Source organism: Colobus angolensis, unplaced genomic scaffold, assembly GCF_000951035.1.
Source record: "Colobus angolensis palliatus isolate OR3802 unplaced genomic scaffold, Cang.pa_1.0 Scaffold151, whole genome shotgun sequence".
NCBI lineage: Eukaryota > Metazoa > Chordata > Mammalia > Primates > Cercopithecidae > Colobus > Colobus angolensis.
The window spans coordinates 2,097,446-2,115,259 of NW_012114611.1; the positions used below are offsets into that span (position 1 = coordinate 2,097,446).

General features: G+C 52.2%; 1 protein-coding gene across 1 annotated transcript; it reads left to right on the forward strand.

Moving 5' to 3' along the window:
• Positions 1-6,430: 6,430 nt before the first annotated feature.
• Positions 6,431-12,965, forward strand: WNT10B (wingless-type MMTV integration site family, member 10B). Its single transcript, XM_011936217.1, has 5 exons — positions 6,431-6,846; positions 7,720-7,833; positions 7,938-8,200; positions 9,976-10,349; positions 11,739-12,965. The coding sequence occupies exons 2-5, from the start codon at positions 7,760-7,762 to the stop codon at positions 12,195-12,197; spliced, it is 1,170 nt and encodes a 389-aa protein (XP_011791607.1). The 5' UTR covers positions 6,431-6,846; positions 7,720-7,759; the 3' UTR covers positions 12,198-12,965.
• The last annotated feature ends 4,849 nt before the right edge of the window (positions 12,966-17,814 follow it).

The window sequence follows — 17,814 nt, forward strand, 5'->3', positions numbered from 1 at the left end:
CTGCACTGGCCGCGGACCCCTCCCCTTGGGACACCCTCCCACGCGCGCTCGCCTCACTCAGCTGAGCGTCCGGAGCCCGTCGGGGACTAGCATCCGCCAGGGGGCGCGGGGAGAGTGTGCTGCAGGGAGAGCCCGCCAGGGGCCCAGCCCGCCTCGCCACCCGCGGTGGGGTTGTCCCCTCGACGTCACCCCGGGCCCCTCCGACGTCCCCTCTCTCCCCCGTCCTGACTGTCGGAAAGAAAGCTGTGGTTCTGGGCAGCGACTCCGGGGAGACGCTTAACCGCCCAGGAACCCCCGATGGCTGGACAGAGAAGGAAAAGGGGGAGACGGGGGCGTGAGGGCGGCTGTGGTCAGGGAAATCCCGGGGATGAGTTGTGGGGGTGAGCTGACCAAAGGGAGCCTAGCGGTGGAGAGAAACCTGAAGCAGCAGGCAGTTTGCTCATGTAGGCCAGAAGGAGTGGACAAGTGGCTGTGTGTGTGTGTGTGTGTGTGTGAAGTGGGACAACGTGAATATGGGTGGGAGTGAGAATGTGCTGTGTTCTGAGGGTGCACCCTCTTGTGTGTTGGTACGTGCAGAAACCCCTTGTTCTGGCGAAGGATGTGAGGGAACTTTCCAAAGAATTTTGGAATTTCGCTCAAGTCAGAAAGGGTCATGGAGTCACCTTGTCACAGTCACTGCCTGGGGCAGTGTGTCAGGAAGGAGGTGATGAGGGTCCACAGGAGACTCAGAAGCATGATTGAGGGATGCAGAGTGTCTGGATTGTGTGTGGAGTGGGTGGATGAGCGTGTGCATGGGATGATTAAATATGTGTGTATGCGTCATTCTGTTGCCCTTTGTACCTCGTGGCATCCTATGGTGTGTCACACTGTGGTATGTGTCAACCAGTGCATGTCATTGGGAGAGAGAGCCGAGCCTACAACCAAGATGGTACCGAGGTGAACCCAGCCTGGAGTGGCTAAGTCTCTGAGGCCTAGGCTCAGAAAGGATGGGAAGTGGTATGGATGTCCAATGTATGCATGGTGACGGAGAGGACTGGGAAGACAAGGGTTGTGGCTGGCTGCATTGAACCTAGATTAGGAAACTTGTGTCTCCATGTGTTTGCTTCTCTTTGGATTTTTCTGCCACGTTTCTGTCTTCCCCCAAAGCTCTGGTTCCCACCACACTGGGATACCCAGAGTGCCTGTGACCATCTCATCCATTGTACATTTTTCTCTTCTCTCCCAGGGACTACTACTCAGCTTCAAGGCCACTTTGACCTCCTATTGAAGAAGTGACAGGCTGGGTGCTGCGGCTCACACCTGTAATCCCAGCACTTTGGGAGGCCAAGGTCAGGAGATCGAGACCATCCTGTCTTTCAGGATTTCAACATAGTGAAAGTTGAGATTTCAACATAGTGAAATCTCATCTCTAATAAAAATACAAAAAGTAGCTGGGTGTGGTGGTGTGCACCTGTAGTCCCAGCTACTCGGGAGGCTGAGGCAGGAGAATGGCTTGAACCCGGGAGGAAGAGATTGCAGTGAGCCGAGATCACACCATTACACTCCAGTCTGGGCTACAGAGCAAGACTCCATCTCAAAAAAAAAAAAAAAAAAAAAGGAAGAAGAAGAAGTGGCTGCTTTTCCCTATATGGCGAATAGGGGGCACTGCCAGCCTGGTTATCATGCCCCACCACCACACACAGATGGCCCCTGGAAGGAGGGAAGATCTTTACATCTCTTCTCTCTCCCCATTTTGCAGAATTAAAAATAGATCAGGCAGTTGTCCAAGGTCCACATCTAATAAATGAATCAATGGTAGAGCCAGGTTAAAACCCAGACCAATTTGACTCAAAGCCTATGCTCTTTCGACCTTACCAGCTGCTTGTCAGTGTGCAGCAATTGCAGGCTGGGAACCCTTCTCAAAATTGATAGGTTAAAATAATTTTTAGGGCCTTCCTGCCTCCCTTTTGAGTTCTAGCTCTCATTTTTTTTCATCTCTCTTGTCTTTTAGGATGCCTTCTGACTGAGAAATTTCCCCAGGCCTGAACCTAGAGTCTCAAGTCCCAGAAATGATAGGATTCTCTTCCAAGGCAGGGAAGTCACTCTTAGGAATAAATTTCAGGTAAGTTTCATTAATATTCCTGGGCACTTGTGTTTTAAATGAGATGTGTGTTAACCCAAATGAAGCCTGATGGAAGTTATTTTATAAAGAAATGTCCTTCTTTCCATTTTTTCTTCCCCTTTGCCCAGCCTAGTATATCTGGCCCTTCCAAGGATCCACCCCTGAGGGAAAAGGTGTAGTGGTCCAGCGTCCTCCATAGATCCAAAAGCCAGTAGTCTCTGCAGAGAGGACTCAGCATAGATGACTCAAGTAAATGGACAATGTCCCATGGGGAGCCTGTCCTTTATCCCTTATGAGTTTCTTCCCACTGGGGCCTGGGTCACATCTTTTGGCCTGGTGGATTGATAAAACACCTTGAGGGTGGGAGGCTGGCTGGAAGATATGGAAGCCCTGTCTTTGACCACTGGTGTCAAGCAGAGGTGGGAAGAGAGGAAAGGAGCCACTGTGCTTTGTTCCCAACATTCCACCCACCAGAAGTAGGGGAGAAGACGGTAAGACCCCTAGATCTGGGTCACATTTGTTATGACCTGGCTCACATTTCTTTTTCTTTTCTTTTTTAAAATATGAAATGCTTCACAAATTTGCATGTCATCCTTGCGCAGGGGCCATGCTAATCTCTGTATCATTCCAATTTTAGTATATGTGCTGCCAAAACAAGCACCCAAATTTCTATTTAGATCAAATAATCATGATATCAACTGTCCCCTCTTTCTTTCCTGCATCATCCACTTACCTCTCTCCTGGAACATACACATAAGCATGTAGACATGCTGCCATAGTACCCATCTGAAAAACCCAAAAACTTCATTAGACCCCATGTTACTGCCCAAGACTGCTCCATTTCAGTGCTCCATTTTACTGCAAAAATCAAAAGGGTTGATTTAATTACTAGAGCCAATATCTTTTCTTTTCTTTTCTTTTTTTTTTTTTTGTTTTTTGAGATGGAGTTTTGCTCTTGTTGTGCAGACTGGAGTGCAGTGGTACGATCTCAGCTCACTGCAACCTCCGCCTTCTGGTTTCAAGCAATTCTCCTGCCTCAGCATACTGAGTAGCTGGGATTACAGGTGCCCACCAACACTCCCAGCTAATTTTTGTATTTTTTGTAGAGACGGGGTTTCACCATATTGGCCAGGCTAGTCTCGAACTACTGACCTCATGATCTGCCCACCTCGGCCTCCCAAAGTGCTGGGATTACAGGCATGAGCCACTGCACCCAGCCCAAAGCCATCTTTCCTAAAACAGAAGTCTGATTAATTCATTTGTCTGCTCAAAATTTTCCAATGAGTCCCCATCTCATTCAAAGTAAAGGCCAAAATCTTTACAGGGGCCTCCTTCCTCACCCTCCAGCTTCACTGCCTACCACTCTCTTCCTTGTGAATTCCTCCTCACCAGCCCCGCTGGCCTCTTTTCTAATCCTTTGAACCAAGCATGCTCCTTTCTAAGGGTCTGTGCACCTGCTTTTCTGTCTTCTAAAATGCTCTTCCTCAGATCTCTCCATGCATTTGTTCCCTCAGTTTGTTTTCCCTCCCCCTTTATAAAATAGAATCCCACTACTAATCTCCTTTACTCTGCTTCATTTTTCTCTGTATCAGTTTTGACCATGGATGACTTTAAAGGCTTGAAGTTGAAAATCAGTAGCAAACCACCCCCCTGGAATAGGGGTAGAGGTGAGATGTTAGAGGGGAGAGGAGCTTTGCCTTGGCTTTGGGATCTGGGAGAAAGCAGGGCACCAGGGTTGAGAGTTTGTGGGTAGAGGAGCCTAACCTCCTTTGAAGCACCCACAGGCAGCACTGCCCCGTTGGGCTAGGAAGGCAGAGCCCATCCATTAGGCCTGAGTAGAGAAGGGGACAAAAATTCTGTCTAAGGTAATCCCATGGATTTGTTGGGGTAGACTGCTGAAAGTGGGGCCTTCCTGAGAGTCCAGTATACAGTCGGCCTGCAGACCCTTTGGTGCCTCCAGGTGGTGGCCTACGGTGCTGCAGCAGAAGGCGCATTAGGCAGAGGGTGGGCAGCGCAGCTGAGCTCACCGCCACGGGCGCATCCATCCCTCCTGGGCCTATAATTTGGGTTCCCCAGGCCTGGCCGCCCCTATCAGCGGCTCAGCAACAGATGAGTCACCCGGGACCCCGGGCCAAGGCAAACATGGGGGGAGGAGGAGGAGGAGGCTTCCGAGGCTTTAGCCACCGCCTCAGTTGCTCGACATCCCCCAATCTCCAGGGGCCCCCACTCTTTTCTTTGACCCCCGCCCTCCAGGGCCCCAGTGTTCTTCCCACATTGCTCTTGTTACACCCTCCATCCCTAGGATGGGAAGGGCAGCCCTCCACTCTTCTCATCGAGGGGAAGGGGAACCAGCTTGTTCCTAGATCCTCCCTGCAGTGATGAAAGCCCCCCAATTTCCCCCTCCTGTCATTGGCCCCGACCCACGGCAAGGTCTCCCTGGTTCCCGTCCCTCCCCTTTCTTAGAGCTGGCCGCGTGCTTGGGGTATTAGGCAATGGGTGTGCACCCGCAACCCTCTCCAGGCCCCGCCTGTCCCACCGCCCTCTAGCCGCCTGCGGGTCAGTGCTCAGGCCAGCCGGTCGGGCTGAGGGCACTGCGGGCCAGCTCAGGCCACCCAGTCTGCCGGCCTGTGGCCTCTTGTCCCAGAGTTGGGCTTCAGTAGAGAGAAGGAGCAGGACTCTGGGTCCATGGATTTGGAACAGTCCTGCTTGGGGAGACCTAGGGTTACCAGGAAGTTGAAACCTATTGTAGTAGTTCTGTCCCTTGCCCCTTCTTGGCACCTGACTGTATGCTGGAGCCTGACAAGGGTAGAATCAGAAGGCAAAAAAATAATCCCAAACCTAAGGGGGACCCAGGAGACAAATGGAGAAATACAAATGTCCATGAGGTCTCCATGGAGAAGAAAGGCTTAGGCACCCTCATTCCCCTCTTCCAAGGACCTGGCAGGAATCCCAGGCTGACTGCAAGAAAAAGAATAAGGACACTGGCGGGGATCACGAATCCAGGTGTAAGGATGAAAACTATGAGATGGGACTTGCAGATTCTGTTGACCTCCAAAACCACACATAGTTTGGCTCTTGTCCTCTAAATGGGAAGGAGGGTCAGGAACTCTAGGGCTCCCTTTTCCCCATCCCAGAGGTAGGGAATCAGAGAAAAGCAGCCAGGTCCAGGCTGTCCAGTGTCAGAGACAATGGCACTTTCACCTCCCCAGACTGCTCACAACCTGGCACATAAAGGTGATCTGTAAATATCCCAAAAGGTGTAAGTTCGCTTGATCTCCTGTCTCAGACTGCTGTGCCCACTATCCAACAGTGACCCCTGCAGCACGAGCAGGACCTCCAGCAGCACAGACTGGAGGCTGGCTGCCCAGCAGAGCTGCAATGCCACCACCAAGAAAGAGGTGACTGTGGTTGTGGGTATCATCCCTGTGCCTCTGCTTGCTTGGGGGCAGTCTGAGTCAATGTGCCTGGGGCGCGTGGGGCCAGCCGTGCCTTGGGCTGCGGTCTGGCAGGGGCGGGGGGCGGCTGGAAAGCCTGGGGCCCCTCTCTGGCAAAAATAGCCCGCAGTGGTTAGAGCTTCGAGGGTGAGTCAGGCGGGAGCACGGTGGCGCCTAACCCCTTCGCTGCCACTGGATCTTCCTAAGGCGGTTTGCCTTTGCCTATGCACCCCGAGACCAGGCTCTTTCCCGGCTGCCCTTAGGCTTGGCTCAATTTTGGATCCCAAGGCCCTCCTCATCCCACAAGAAGCAAGTCTACAGCTTGGAGCAGGAATCCAGGCCACCCAAAGTGCAGACCGGGGGAATCCTGAGAAGGGTAGAATACCTCTGTTGGCAAGCATCCCTGCCAGGCAAGGAAGCATCGCGGCAGGCTGATGATCTTTGGTGCTACCTGAACCTCTGCTAGGGCCAAACTCTGAGGCCAAAGCTGACCCCTCCAAAGGGGCAGGCGCAGGGCTTGGAGGTGGGTGGGAACCAAGCTGCCCAGACCTGTGCTTCTCCTGCCTGCTCTGAGTACCCCAGGTGCGCTCAGGCTGTGGGTGTGACTGTCCCACACCGAGAAGCCCAAAGACTGTCCGGCTCCATCCTCATCTTGTCAAAGGCACTTTCCAGCCACCCTGATCTTGGTGGAGAAACTGACTCAAAGAGAAGTGATGAAAGATGTGGCCACTTTGGTCCCCTTTCTGGCTCCCTAGGAAGGTTACTACACCCTCCCTGCAGCCTTGGCGACCGCAGAGCAGGTGAGAGGAACTCTGGCCACCTTCTTCTTCAGTGGGGCCAAGCCTGAACCCAGGCGTCGGGGGAGAGGGTGTGTGAGTTGTGTGTGTGTGTGTGTGTGTGTGCGCGCGCGCGCGCGCGCGCGCGCTGGGAGGAGGGGGAGCGGCTGCATTTGCCGGGTCAAGGCTGGGAGTGGAGAGTAGGGTGGGGAAGCCCCAGGCTCGGGGAGGGGCCGCAGCTCTGTCAGCCCGGCAGAGCCACCGTGAGCTCCGCGCCAGCAAAGCCAGAGCCCCCAGTCCTTTGGTCGCAGGCTTGCTAGCTCTCTGGATCACTCCCTCCCTTCCTCCGTCCCTTCCTCCCCGCGGCCGTGGCGGCGCTGGGGAAGCGGTGAAGAGGAGTGGCCCAGCCCTGGAAGAATGCGGCTCTGACAAGGGGACAGAACCCAACGCAGTCTCCCCACGGTTTAAGCAGCACTAGTGAAGCCCAGGCAACTCAACCGTGCCCGTCTCGGACCCCGCACCCAAACCACTGGAGGTAATTAGACCTGGGAAAGCAGGGAGGGCAGGGACGTGCACACAGGGAAGAGATAGGCATGTGTGTAGTCAGACAGACAGACTCGCATCCACCCACAGAAGCACAGAGACACATAGAGAGCCAGAGATATTGCTAGCAATAAAGACAGAATAAAGGAGTGCCCCCAGATTCAGAAAGCAATGAATGTGAGAGCCAAGGGGTGAGGACCAGACGGGCGCCTATGGAGGAGGGGAGCTTGTAGTTAGGCAAGGTGGGGGATAGGGAAGACGACTCAGTCTGCGCCACAGCCCCTTTTAGGAGGGAGCCAGGCTCGCCTCCCCATCTTTCCTGCACGTAGAGCCTCTCCTCTTTCCTTGCTGCTCAGGGAGGAGGCAGTGTGGGTGGGGAACTCATTCTGGGACCTTTCTCATGGAGCCTGCTTGCCCTTGATGACACCTGGAGGTGACACCCCCTTAGGTGGTGGGGAACCTCCTCCCTATCCCTCTCCCTAGCCCTGTGAGGGCGGGGAAGCTAGTCGTGGGGCCCTGGAAAAGGGAGCAGTAGACGAGGTTGTGGAGTAAGTGTTTGTGAGTCTGTGTGTCTGAGTTTGTATGTGAGTGTGTGTCTGTGTGCTGGGCGTTGTGTCTGATTGGGCAGGGTTCCAGGGGTGCTCGCTTGAGTCCTGAGCTGGGACAACGCCTGGACTCTTCTTCTTTAAGACCTCCAAGCCTCAGGGACTCTGGGAATCAAGAGGTGATTCTTCTCGTTTGAGGAGGAATGAGAAGGGTCAGTAGGGTGGCACCGGTGGTTTAGGAGCCCAAAGGAGGGCATCACTTGGTTCCCCAGGCGAGCCGCCCTATTCCTGAACCCGCATCAAGTCTTCCCGTCCCGCAGGTCCTGATCTATCTGCCCACCGGAGCCTCCGGGCTTCGACATGCTGGAGGAGCCCCGGCCGCGGCCTCCGCCCTCGGGCCTCGCGGGTCTCCTGTTCCTGGCGTTGTGCAGTCGGTGAGCAGTTCGCCTTGTCTCCCAGGCCCCAGAAGCACCGACCCGGGGTGGGGAGACTTGGAGGGATCTGGACCGCAGACCCCAGACGCCTTCTTGGTTCCCAGGGCTCTAAGCAATGAGATTCTGGGCCTGAAGTTGCCTGGCGAGCCGCCGCTGACGGCCAACACCGTGTGCTTGACGCTGTCCGGCCTGAGCAAGCGGCAGCTAGGCCTGTGCCTGCGCAACCCCGACGTGACGGCGTCGGCGCTTCAGGGTCTGCACATCGCGGTCCACGAGTGCCAGCACCAGCTGCGCGACCGGCGCTGGAACTGCTCAGCGCTCGAGGGCGGTGGTCGCCTGCCGCACCACAGCGCCATCCTCAAGCGCGGTGAGCCTGGCTGGGCGGGTAGGCGCTGCCGCCGAGGCTAGAGGGTGGGGAGCTGACCGAGGCGCGCGGAGGCGGGAAGGCACGGGTTCGCTGCTCCGGGAGGGGCCTCTCCTGGAATTCCCCCCCTCCCCCCTCAGAGCCGCTCTGAGCCAGGTCTGGCCACTCGTCTGGGGCCCTGCGCGCCTAACTTCCACCTGCGTACTGCCAGTGAGGCAGCTGGGTCCCTGCTCTCCTACCCTAGGGCCCCCCTTTCCTGCCTCCGCCCAGCTTAATCTGGGTTGCACCTGTGAGCAAGAGATGCCCCCAGTCCTGGAAGCTTCAAACGGCCCCCTATTCCCTCCCCCATTTTCTCCCCCCCATCTTTGCTGGACAAGCCCAGGCTGGTGTCCCCAGTGTCTCAGCGGGGGTGGAGTGACGCCCCCAACCGTTTAAGGGTTAAATCTGCTCCCCTAATTGCTGGGGTTCCCAGGAGCCAAAGCTGGGAACAAAGACCCTGATGACTTTGAAGCTGGGGAGCCAGTCCCCTCCTCTGTGCTGTGGGGGCTCCAGGTGTTGCTCACCTGAGCAGGTGAAGAACGGCTGGAGAGGCAGAGAACAGGTCACTGCTGGCCTGGTCTGGGAGGCATGGCTGCCTCTCCCCATTCCCTGCTGGAGTTCACTCCCTGAGGTGTAAAGACCCATGGGGGCTCAGCCCAGAGATGGGGGCAGTGCTCTGGGGACTATGGGGTTAATAGGCAGCTGCCATCTGCAGGGGAATTCCCAAGACTTGTGCAAACAGCTTCACCCCTGGAGGGTTGGAGTTAGGGGATCAGAAGGCTGGCCCAGGAGCCCTGAATCCTGGGGTAGGAGAGGCCTGGTCTCTAAGGGGATGCTGTCTCTCATCTTCTCAGGGCTCCGGAGAGCCCCTGCCTAAAATGAAGTGAGGGTCCCCCTCCTTCCCCACAGCGCCTGGTGTAGGGGAAGGCTTGGACACCTAAATGGTGAGCATGTTTATTTAAGTCGGGGAAAGGCTTGGCATCCTGAGCTTCTGTGACCCCCAAAACATAACAAAGAAGCCAACCTTTTAAGAGGGCCTTAGGGAAAATCACTCCCCCACCTCTCTCCTCCTCTCAGTGTTTTATAGGGTAATAGCAGGTTAGGATAAACATAAAAAGGGCAGTCTTGAAGGGCAAATATAAAACTACATCCTGGGAAGCGGAAGGGCAGCTCCGCGGTGGCTCATGCCTGTAATCCCAGTGCTTTGGGGGTGCTAGGGTGGTGGAAGGTAGGTTGGTTAAAAGACTGATTAACCCTGAAGTGAAGAAAAAAAAACAAAAAACAGAACCACAAAGGCTCTGCTGCCACCTCACCCAAGCTCCCTGCAGGGTTGGGGGAATTTCTAAGGCTTTCAGATGTAGAACTCGGTTGTACACATCTTCAAAGACCTCAGGGACTCCCTCTTAGTCATCTCCCAACTCCAGGGGTCTCTCCCTCTGGGCTAGCTCTTTCATCTACACCTGAAAATCACAGACTTACAGAATGAGAATGGGCCTCAGAGATCATCTTGACCCATTGTCTCCCACCTCCCTTTAGAAATGAAGAAGCTGAGGCTCTGTGCTTTCTGTACCCTTCCTTGTCCCATGACTGTCCTCCAAATCACTCAGCTGGTAAATGGCAGGGTCAGGATTCAGTTAGGAATTTCTGGAGTTGGAGGGGGGCTGTTTATTTCTTTCTGCCTCCACACTCTCAGCTGCCTGTCAACCTTACCTCCACCATCACAACCTTCTCATCCCCAGGTTTCCGAGAAAGTGCTTTTTCCTTCTCCATGCTGGCTGCTGGGGTCATGCACGCAGTAGCCACTGCCTGCAGCCTGGGCAAGCTGGTGAGCTGTGGCTGTGGCTGGAAGGGCAGTGGTGAGCAGGATCGGCTGAGGGCCAAACTGCTGCAGCTGCAGGCATTGTCCCGAGGCAAGAGTTTCCCCCACTCTCTGCCCAGCCCTGGCCCTGGCTCAGGCTCCAGCCCTGGCCCCCAGGACACATGGGAATGGGGTGGCTGTAACCATGACATGGACTTTGGAGAGAAGTTCTCTCGGGATTTCTTGGATTCCAGGGAAGCTCCCCGGGACATCCAGGCACGAATGCGAATCCACAACAACAGGGTAGGGCGCCAGGTATGTGTGCACATCTTGTCCTGGGTCTCCCCAGCTTTTGAGGCCCGGTTAGAATTTGAGAGGCACAGGGGAATAATAGGATAAAGTGTGATGAGTGACTGACACCATCAGCAAGTCACCCAGCCTCAGTTTTATATCTGTAAAGAACCTAATGATACTTACCTTACAATGTTATTAAGACTGAGTTAGCCGGCCAGTGTGGTGGCTCACGCGTATAATTTCAGCACTTTTGGAGGCTGAGGGGGGAGGATTGCTTGAGGCCAGGAGTTTAAGAACAGCCTGAGCAATGTAGTTAGACCCTATCTCTACATTTTTAAAAATTATATATATAAAAACAGACTGGGCCGGGCGCGGTGGCTCATGCCTGTAATCCCAGCACTTTGGGAGGCTGAGGCGGGCAGATCACCTGAGGTCAAGAGTTCGAGACCACCCTGGCCAAGGTGGAGAAACCCAATCTCTATTAAAAGTACAAAAATTAGGTGGGGTGCGGTGGATCACGCCTGTAATCCCAGCACTTTGGGAGGCTGAGACGTGCGGATCACGAGGTCAGGAGATCGAGACCATCCTGGCTAACACAGGAAACCTCCTCTCTATTAAAAATACAAAAAATTAGCCGGGCATGGTGGCATGTGCCTGTAGTCCCAGCTACTGGGGAGACTGAAGCAGGAGAATCGCTTGAACCCGGGAGGCGGAGGTTGCAGTGAGCCTAGATTGTGCCACTACACTCCAGCCTGGGCGACAGAGTGAGACTCCATCTCAAAAAAAAGAAAAAAAAAAGGACAGAAATTAGCCAGGCATGGTGGCTGGCACCTGTAATCCCAGCTACTCAGGAGGCTGAGGCAGGAGAATCGCTTGAACCTGGGAAGCGGAGGTTGCAGTGAGCCGAGATGGCTGCACTTCAGCCTGGGCGACAAGAGCAAGGCTCCGTCTCAAAACACAAAAACAAACAAACAAAAAAACAGACTGATCTTGCAAATGGTATACCTAGCATAGTGCCTCATCCTTGGCTCACTACATAGTAGCTAGTATTACAGCTGCCTTCCCTACAGAATTTAGGCGTGCTGTGGGCCAGACTCCCAATTTTATAAGTGCTTACAACGGAAAGAGCACTGGATTGGGTGTCAGGACAACTAGAGTTGAGTCTTGGCTCTATTACCAGCTGTTGATGGAAGACAGACAAATCACACCACTCTGGCCTCAATTCTGTCATCATAAAATGAGGAAGTTGGCTATTAGTTAACTGCAATGTCCTTTCTATTCTGATATGCCATGTTATTCTTGCCTCCATTTGTCCCTCTCTGTGTTCTCTGTTCCCTTCCCTCTGCTGTGCCTCTGTGTTCTGTCCATTTGCTGCCCTCCGCTTCACCTCTTCTCCCCCTGATGCTCTAGGTGGTAACTGAAAACCTGAAGCGGAAATGCAAGTGTCATGGCACGTCAGGCAGCTGCCAGTTCAAGACATGTTGGAGGGCGGCCCCAGAGTTCCGGGCAGTGGGGGCGGCGTTGAGGGAGCGGCTGGGCCGGGCCATCTTCATCGATACCCACAACCGCAATTCTGGAGCCTTCCAGCCCCGTCTGCGTCCCCGTCGCCTCTCAGGAGAGCTGGTCTACTTTGAGAAGTCTCCTGACTTCTGTGAGCGAGACCCCACTATGGGCTCCCCAGGGACAAGGGGCCGGGCCTGCAACAAGACCAGCCACCTGTTGGATGGCTGTGGCAGCCTGTGCTGTGGCCGTGGGCACAACGTGCTCCGGCAGACACGAGTTGAGCGCTGCCATTGCCGCTTCCACTGGTGCTGCTATGTGCTGTGTGATGAGTGCAAGGTTACAGAGTGGGTGAATGTGTGTAAGTAACAAGTAAGTAAGTGAGGGTCAGCCTCACCTTGGGGCTGGGGAGGAGGACTGTGTGAGAAGGGCACCTTTTCAGCCCTTTGACCTGATTTCCTTCCAAGGTTAATCTTGGTCCCTGGAAACTTAAAGTATCTACCTGGAAACAGCTTTAGGGGTGGTGGGGGTCAGGTGGACTCTGGGATGTGTAGCCTTCTCCCCAACAATTGGAGGGTCTTGAGGGGAAGCTGCCACCCTTCTTCTGCTCCTTCGACACCTGAATGGTCTAAGATGAAATGCACTGTATTGCTCCTCCCACTTCTCAACTCCAGAGCCCCTTTAACCCTGATTCATACTCCTTTTGGCTGGGGACTCCCTATAGTTTCACCACTCCTCTCCCTTGAGGGATAACCCCAGGCATTGTTTGGAGCCATAAGATCTGTATCTAGAAAGAGATCACCCATTCATGTGTACTATCCCCAAACTCCTCTACTGCAGCCTGGGCTCCCTCATGTGGGATAATGGGAGACAGTGGTAGAGAGGTTTTTCTTGGGAAGGGGACAGAGTGCTGAGGGGCACTCTCCCCTGAATCCTCAGAGTTGTCTGTCCAGGCCCTTAGGGAAGTTGTCTCCTTCCATTTAGATGTTAATGGAGACCCTCCAAAGGAGGGGGTTTTCCCATGACTCTTGGAGCCTCTTTTTCCTTCTTCAGCAGGAAGGGTGGGAATGGATAATTTATTGTACTGAGACTTGTTCTTGGTTCCTGTTTGAAATGAAAATAAATTAAGTTACTGGACTGGATGCAGATGGTGATGTATGTACCCACACATGGGATCCCAGTCCATAGCTTCTTTTCTAGGTGAATTCTCCTACCTTCCTACACTCAATGACTTTATGTATATCCTGCTGAGTTCCACAAAGGATTTGAAATGAATCTCAGTCACTTTGTTGGCAACTTTTCCTTTGTAAAACCAGGAAGGACTCCTAGGTGGGAAGGGCTAGAGTTCCAGATGTAGGCCCTATTGACACTCTATGTGCCTCAGCTCCAGATTTCACCTTGATCACTCCCTTAGAACAAGGGCTGGCAATTTTTTTTGTTTTCTTCTGTAAAGGGCTAGATAGTAAATATATTACACTTGTGCTCTTTGTCCCAACTATTCAACTCTGCCACAATTACTCAACTCTGCTGTTACAGATCAACAGCAGCCATAGGCCACACATAAATGAATGAGCATGGCCATGTCCCAAACCCTTCATTCACAGAAAGGGGCTGCAAGACCAAATTTGGTTCCCTAGCTGCAGTTCATTGACCCTTGTTCTAGACCACGAGGTTGCCTTCGTTCTGGAGTTTTTCTGTCCTAAATGTATCTCGACACTGAACTTTGACCCAAAAGAACAGGTACTTTTTTCTCTGGTTCCAAAGGAGTGAACTTGGGATATAGATGCAAGACTGATGGAAAATGAATAAAAGAGATTTATATGCTTGAAATGGGGGTTTTTCCCTCTGGAAACTAGCAAAACCAGCCATGTTCTCTCATGGAATTATTCGCATTTTTTTTTGTCCTTATTTATTTGATTGAGACAGGGTCTCACTTTGTTACCCAGGATAGAGTGCAATTGTGCGATCTTGGCTCACTGCAACCTCCTCCTCCTGGGTTCAAGCGATCCTTGTGCCTTAGTCTCCCGAGTAGCTGAGATTACAGGTATGCATTACCATACCTGGCTAAGTTTTGTATTTTTAGTAGAGATGGGTTTTCGCCATGTTGGTTGGCCAGGCTGGTCTCGAACTCCTTGCCTCAAGTGATCCACATGCCTTCGCCTCCCAAAGTGCTGGGATTACAGGCATGAACCACTGTGCCCGGCCTATTCATTATTATTTTTTTGAGACAGGATCTTGCTCTGTTGCCTTGGCTGGAGTGCAGTAACGTGATCTTGGCTCACTGCAAACTCCACTTCTTGGGCTCAAGCAATCCTTCCACCTCAGCCTCCTAAGTATCTGGGACTACAGACACACGCCACCACGCCTGGCTAATTTTGTGTGTCTGTGTGTGTGTATTTTTTGTAGAGATAGGGTTTCACCATGTTGCCCAGGCTGGTCTTGAACTCCTGACCTTAAGCGATCTGCCCATCTCAGCTTCCCATGACCTTCCTCATTTAGAGCTCTTTTGTATTTCATCTTAGTAAAATAATTCCTTTATCTTTTAAGAGATAACCTCAACTAAACAGAAAAGGATTTATTTTTATTTATTTATTTATTTTTGAGATGGAGTTTCACTCTTGTTGCCCAGGCTGGAGTGCAATGACGCAATCTTGGCTCACTGCAATTTCCACCTGTCTGGTTCAAGCGATTCTCCTGCCTCAGCCTCCCAAGTAGCTGGGAATACAGATGCATGCCACCACACCTGGCTAATTTTTCTATTTTTAGTAGAGATTGTGTTTCACCGTGTTGGCCAGGCTGGTCTCAAACTCCTGACCTCAGGTGATCCACCTGCCTCAGTCTCCCAAAGTTCTAGGATTACAGGCATGAGCCACTGTGCCTGGCCCTAGCCCAACATCTTTGAAAATAAACTGTTATCGGGCCGGGCACAGTGGCTTACACCTGTAATCCCAGCACTTTGGGAGGCCGAGGCAGGTGGATCACGAGGTCAGGAGATCAAGACCATCCTGGCTAACATGGTGAAACCCTGTCTCTACTAAAAATACACACACACACAAAAATTAGCTGGGCGTGGTGGGGGGGCACCTGTGGTCCCAGCTACTCGGGAGGCTGAGGCAGGAGAATGGCGTGAACCCAGGAGGCGGAGCTTGCAGTGAGCCAAGGTCGCGCCACTGCACTCTAGCCTGGGTGACAGAGCGAGATTCCGTCTCAAAAAATAAATAAATAAATAAACTGTTATCTTTCGTTCTTTCTTTTTTTCAGATGGTGTCTTGCTCTGTCTTCCAGGCTAAGTGTAATGGCTCAATCTCGGCTCACTGCAGCTTCTGCCTCCCAGGTTCAGGCGATTCTCAGCCTCCTGAGTAGCTGGGATTACAGGTGCCGGCTACCACACCCAGCTAATTTTTGTATTGTTTAGTAGAGACAGGGTTTTGCCATGTTGGCCAGGCTGGTCTCAAACTCCTGACCTCAGGTGATCCATCCGCCTTGGCCTCCCAAAGTGCTGGGATTACAGGCGTCAACCACCAAGCCTGGCCTAAACTGTTATCTTTCTAAGATTCAATGCAGAAAAGGAATATGCATCACACATTTAGAACTTCACAAATGACTGCACGCTTTATGCGGCTGCCAGATGCTGACTCTAACAGGTTGTTTCTTTGGCCAGAGAATGTAGAAATAGTTCTCTCCACTTCTCTAGACAACAGACACTTCTGCTATCCAAATTACCCCAAAATCAGATGAAATGAGAGTAGCACCAAGGTAGCGAGGACATTGAGGAGTATTAGGTTAGGGCAGTACTTTTTTTTTTTTTTTTGGAGACAGGGTCTTAGGGTCTCTCTCTGTCACCCAGGCTGGAGTGCAGTAGTGTGATCTTGGCTTACTGCAACCTCCACCTCCTGGGCTCAACCGATCCTCTTGCCTCAACCTCCTGAGTAGCTGGGAATACAGGCGTGCACCACTAGGCCCAGATAATGTTTGTATTTTTAGTAGAGATAGGGTTTTGCTATGTCGTTCAGGCTGGTCTTGAACTCCTGGACTCAAGCTATCAGCCCTCCTCTGCCTCCTAAAGTGCTGGGATTACAGGTGTGAGCCACTGTGCCTGGCCATAGGACAGTTTTGTTTGTTTTTTGTCTTGTTTTTAAGAGATAAGAGTCTTGCTGTGTTGCCCAGGCTGGTCTCAAGCTCTTGGACCCAAGCAATCCTCTTGCCTTGGTCTCCCAAAGTATTGGGATTACAGGTGTGAGCCAATGTGTTCAGCCAGTACTTCTTTTTAAATTTAGAGTCAGTGTCTTGCTCTGTTACTCAGGCTGGAATGCAGTGGCAAGATCACTGCAGCCCTGAACTCCTTGACTCAAGTGATCTTCCAGCCTCAGCCTCTCAGAGTGTTGGGATTTACAGGCTTCAGTCACCACACTGGGCTCTAGGGCAGAACTTTATGGCCAAATTTTATGTCCTGGATTTCCACTTGAGCATTGAGAATTCTGGGTTTGGAAATTTGATGGAGACAGAAGAAATCCCATCCTTACTTCAGGCACTTACTGAACCTAGTGTTTGTGGAAGGAAGAGGGGATGCACTTAGAATGGGCATAGGATATAAGAGAATAATGATAAAGAATATTTATAATCAGAATTTCTCACACTCAGGATGAGAAAGGAGAATCTCTAACAGAGTCACAGCATGATTATTTCTGCTTTTTCCTGTTTCCTTCCTTTGTACTTTGGGTTCTTCTTTCCTTTCTAGCATTCCCTCTTCTTTCATCAGATACACACTGTGGCAGACTTAAGCCCCAAACCACAACCTTGACAAATTCCAAATGGATTTTGTCAGCAAGGCCAACACACCCCTTCACCACTCCCTAGCCCTGCTCCTAGCACATGTGCTGGGCTCAGACCCAGGCCTGGGGTCAGTGACAGGGTTGGAGTATGCAACCCACAGAGTTGGTGACTACAATTTCAGCTTTTACTAAGCTCCAATGGCAGCCAGAGGGAGGGAGAAAGGTTGATGAACTGTTAAGGCGGGCCTCTTGTCCCTCTTCAGCTCTAGATGAGTTCTACTCCTGCTGGCCTTTACCAAGTGGTTGGGAAGTTGTGCGGGGCCGGGGGCGGGGGGGAGATGCAGTGGCCAGCTAATTGCCAGCTGGGCAGCACTCCTCCTCCTCCTATCTCTGCTCCTGTTTGCTCCATGGGCAGCCCACTCTGATGCTGCAACAGACACTTTCTTCTTCAGACTCCAGACAGGTGAAGGACAGAAGTGCTAGGAGATTCTCTAGTCCCATTAATCAGTCCTGACTAACATACCCTGGTACTTGCTGCTTACTACATTAGACTGTCACCATTTCCATCCTTCTATTGCACTGGGGATACAACTTTGAGAAGATCTGAAGCACTGGGCAGGAATATCAACAGGTTCCACCTCCTTGTCCGAGTTCTACAAGGCATGTGCATGTGGTAAGGGCACTAGGGAGGTTTTATAAAGCATAGTTTTGGTGGACAGTGTGGTGGGATAACCTGGTGGAATGTTACTAGAAATTTCTAGAGAAAGAAATGCAAGAGTAATCACATGGAAATATCAAAAAACCCACTCTAGAAGTAATAATACTGGAGGAAGATCCTTTTGTAGTTCATAAGCGTAATGACTGGGTGTTCACACACATGTGAGATGTGCCACCCTCAAACCTTGTTACATTGGCACGCTATCCATTTGACATGAACAACAACAACAAAATACTGGAGGTGTCTTTTGCCCTTAAAAACACAGAGCTGGGCTAGGCACAGTGGCTCATGCCTGTAATCCCAACACTTTGGAAGGCCTAGATAGGACTGCTTGAGCTCATGAGTTTGGCCTGGGCAACATGGCAAAACCCTGTCTCTACAAATAGCATAAGAATTAGCTGGGTGACTGGGCATGGTGGCTCACACCTGTAATCCCAGCACTTTGGGAGGCCAAGGTGGGTGGATCACCTGAGGTCAGGAGTTCAAGACCAGCCTG

Excerpts from the sequence above, each read along its gene's own strand:
- WNT10B (XM_011936217.1), top strand. The coding sequence starts at position 7,760 with ATGCTGGAGGAGCCCCGGCCGCGGCCTCCGCCCTCGGGCCTCGCGGGT. Across the intron at positions 8,201-9,975 it reads CAGCGCCATCCTCAAGCGCG|GTTTCCGAGAAAGTGCTTTT; the intron begins GTGAGCCTGGCT and ends TCTCATCCCCAG. Across the intron at positions 10,350-11,738 it reads ACAACAGGGTAGGGCGCCAG|GTGGTAACTGAAAACCTGAA; the intron begins GTATGTGTGCAC and ends CTGATGCTCTAG.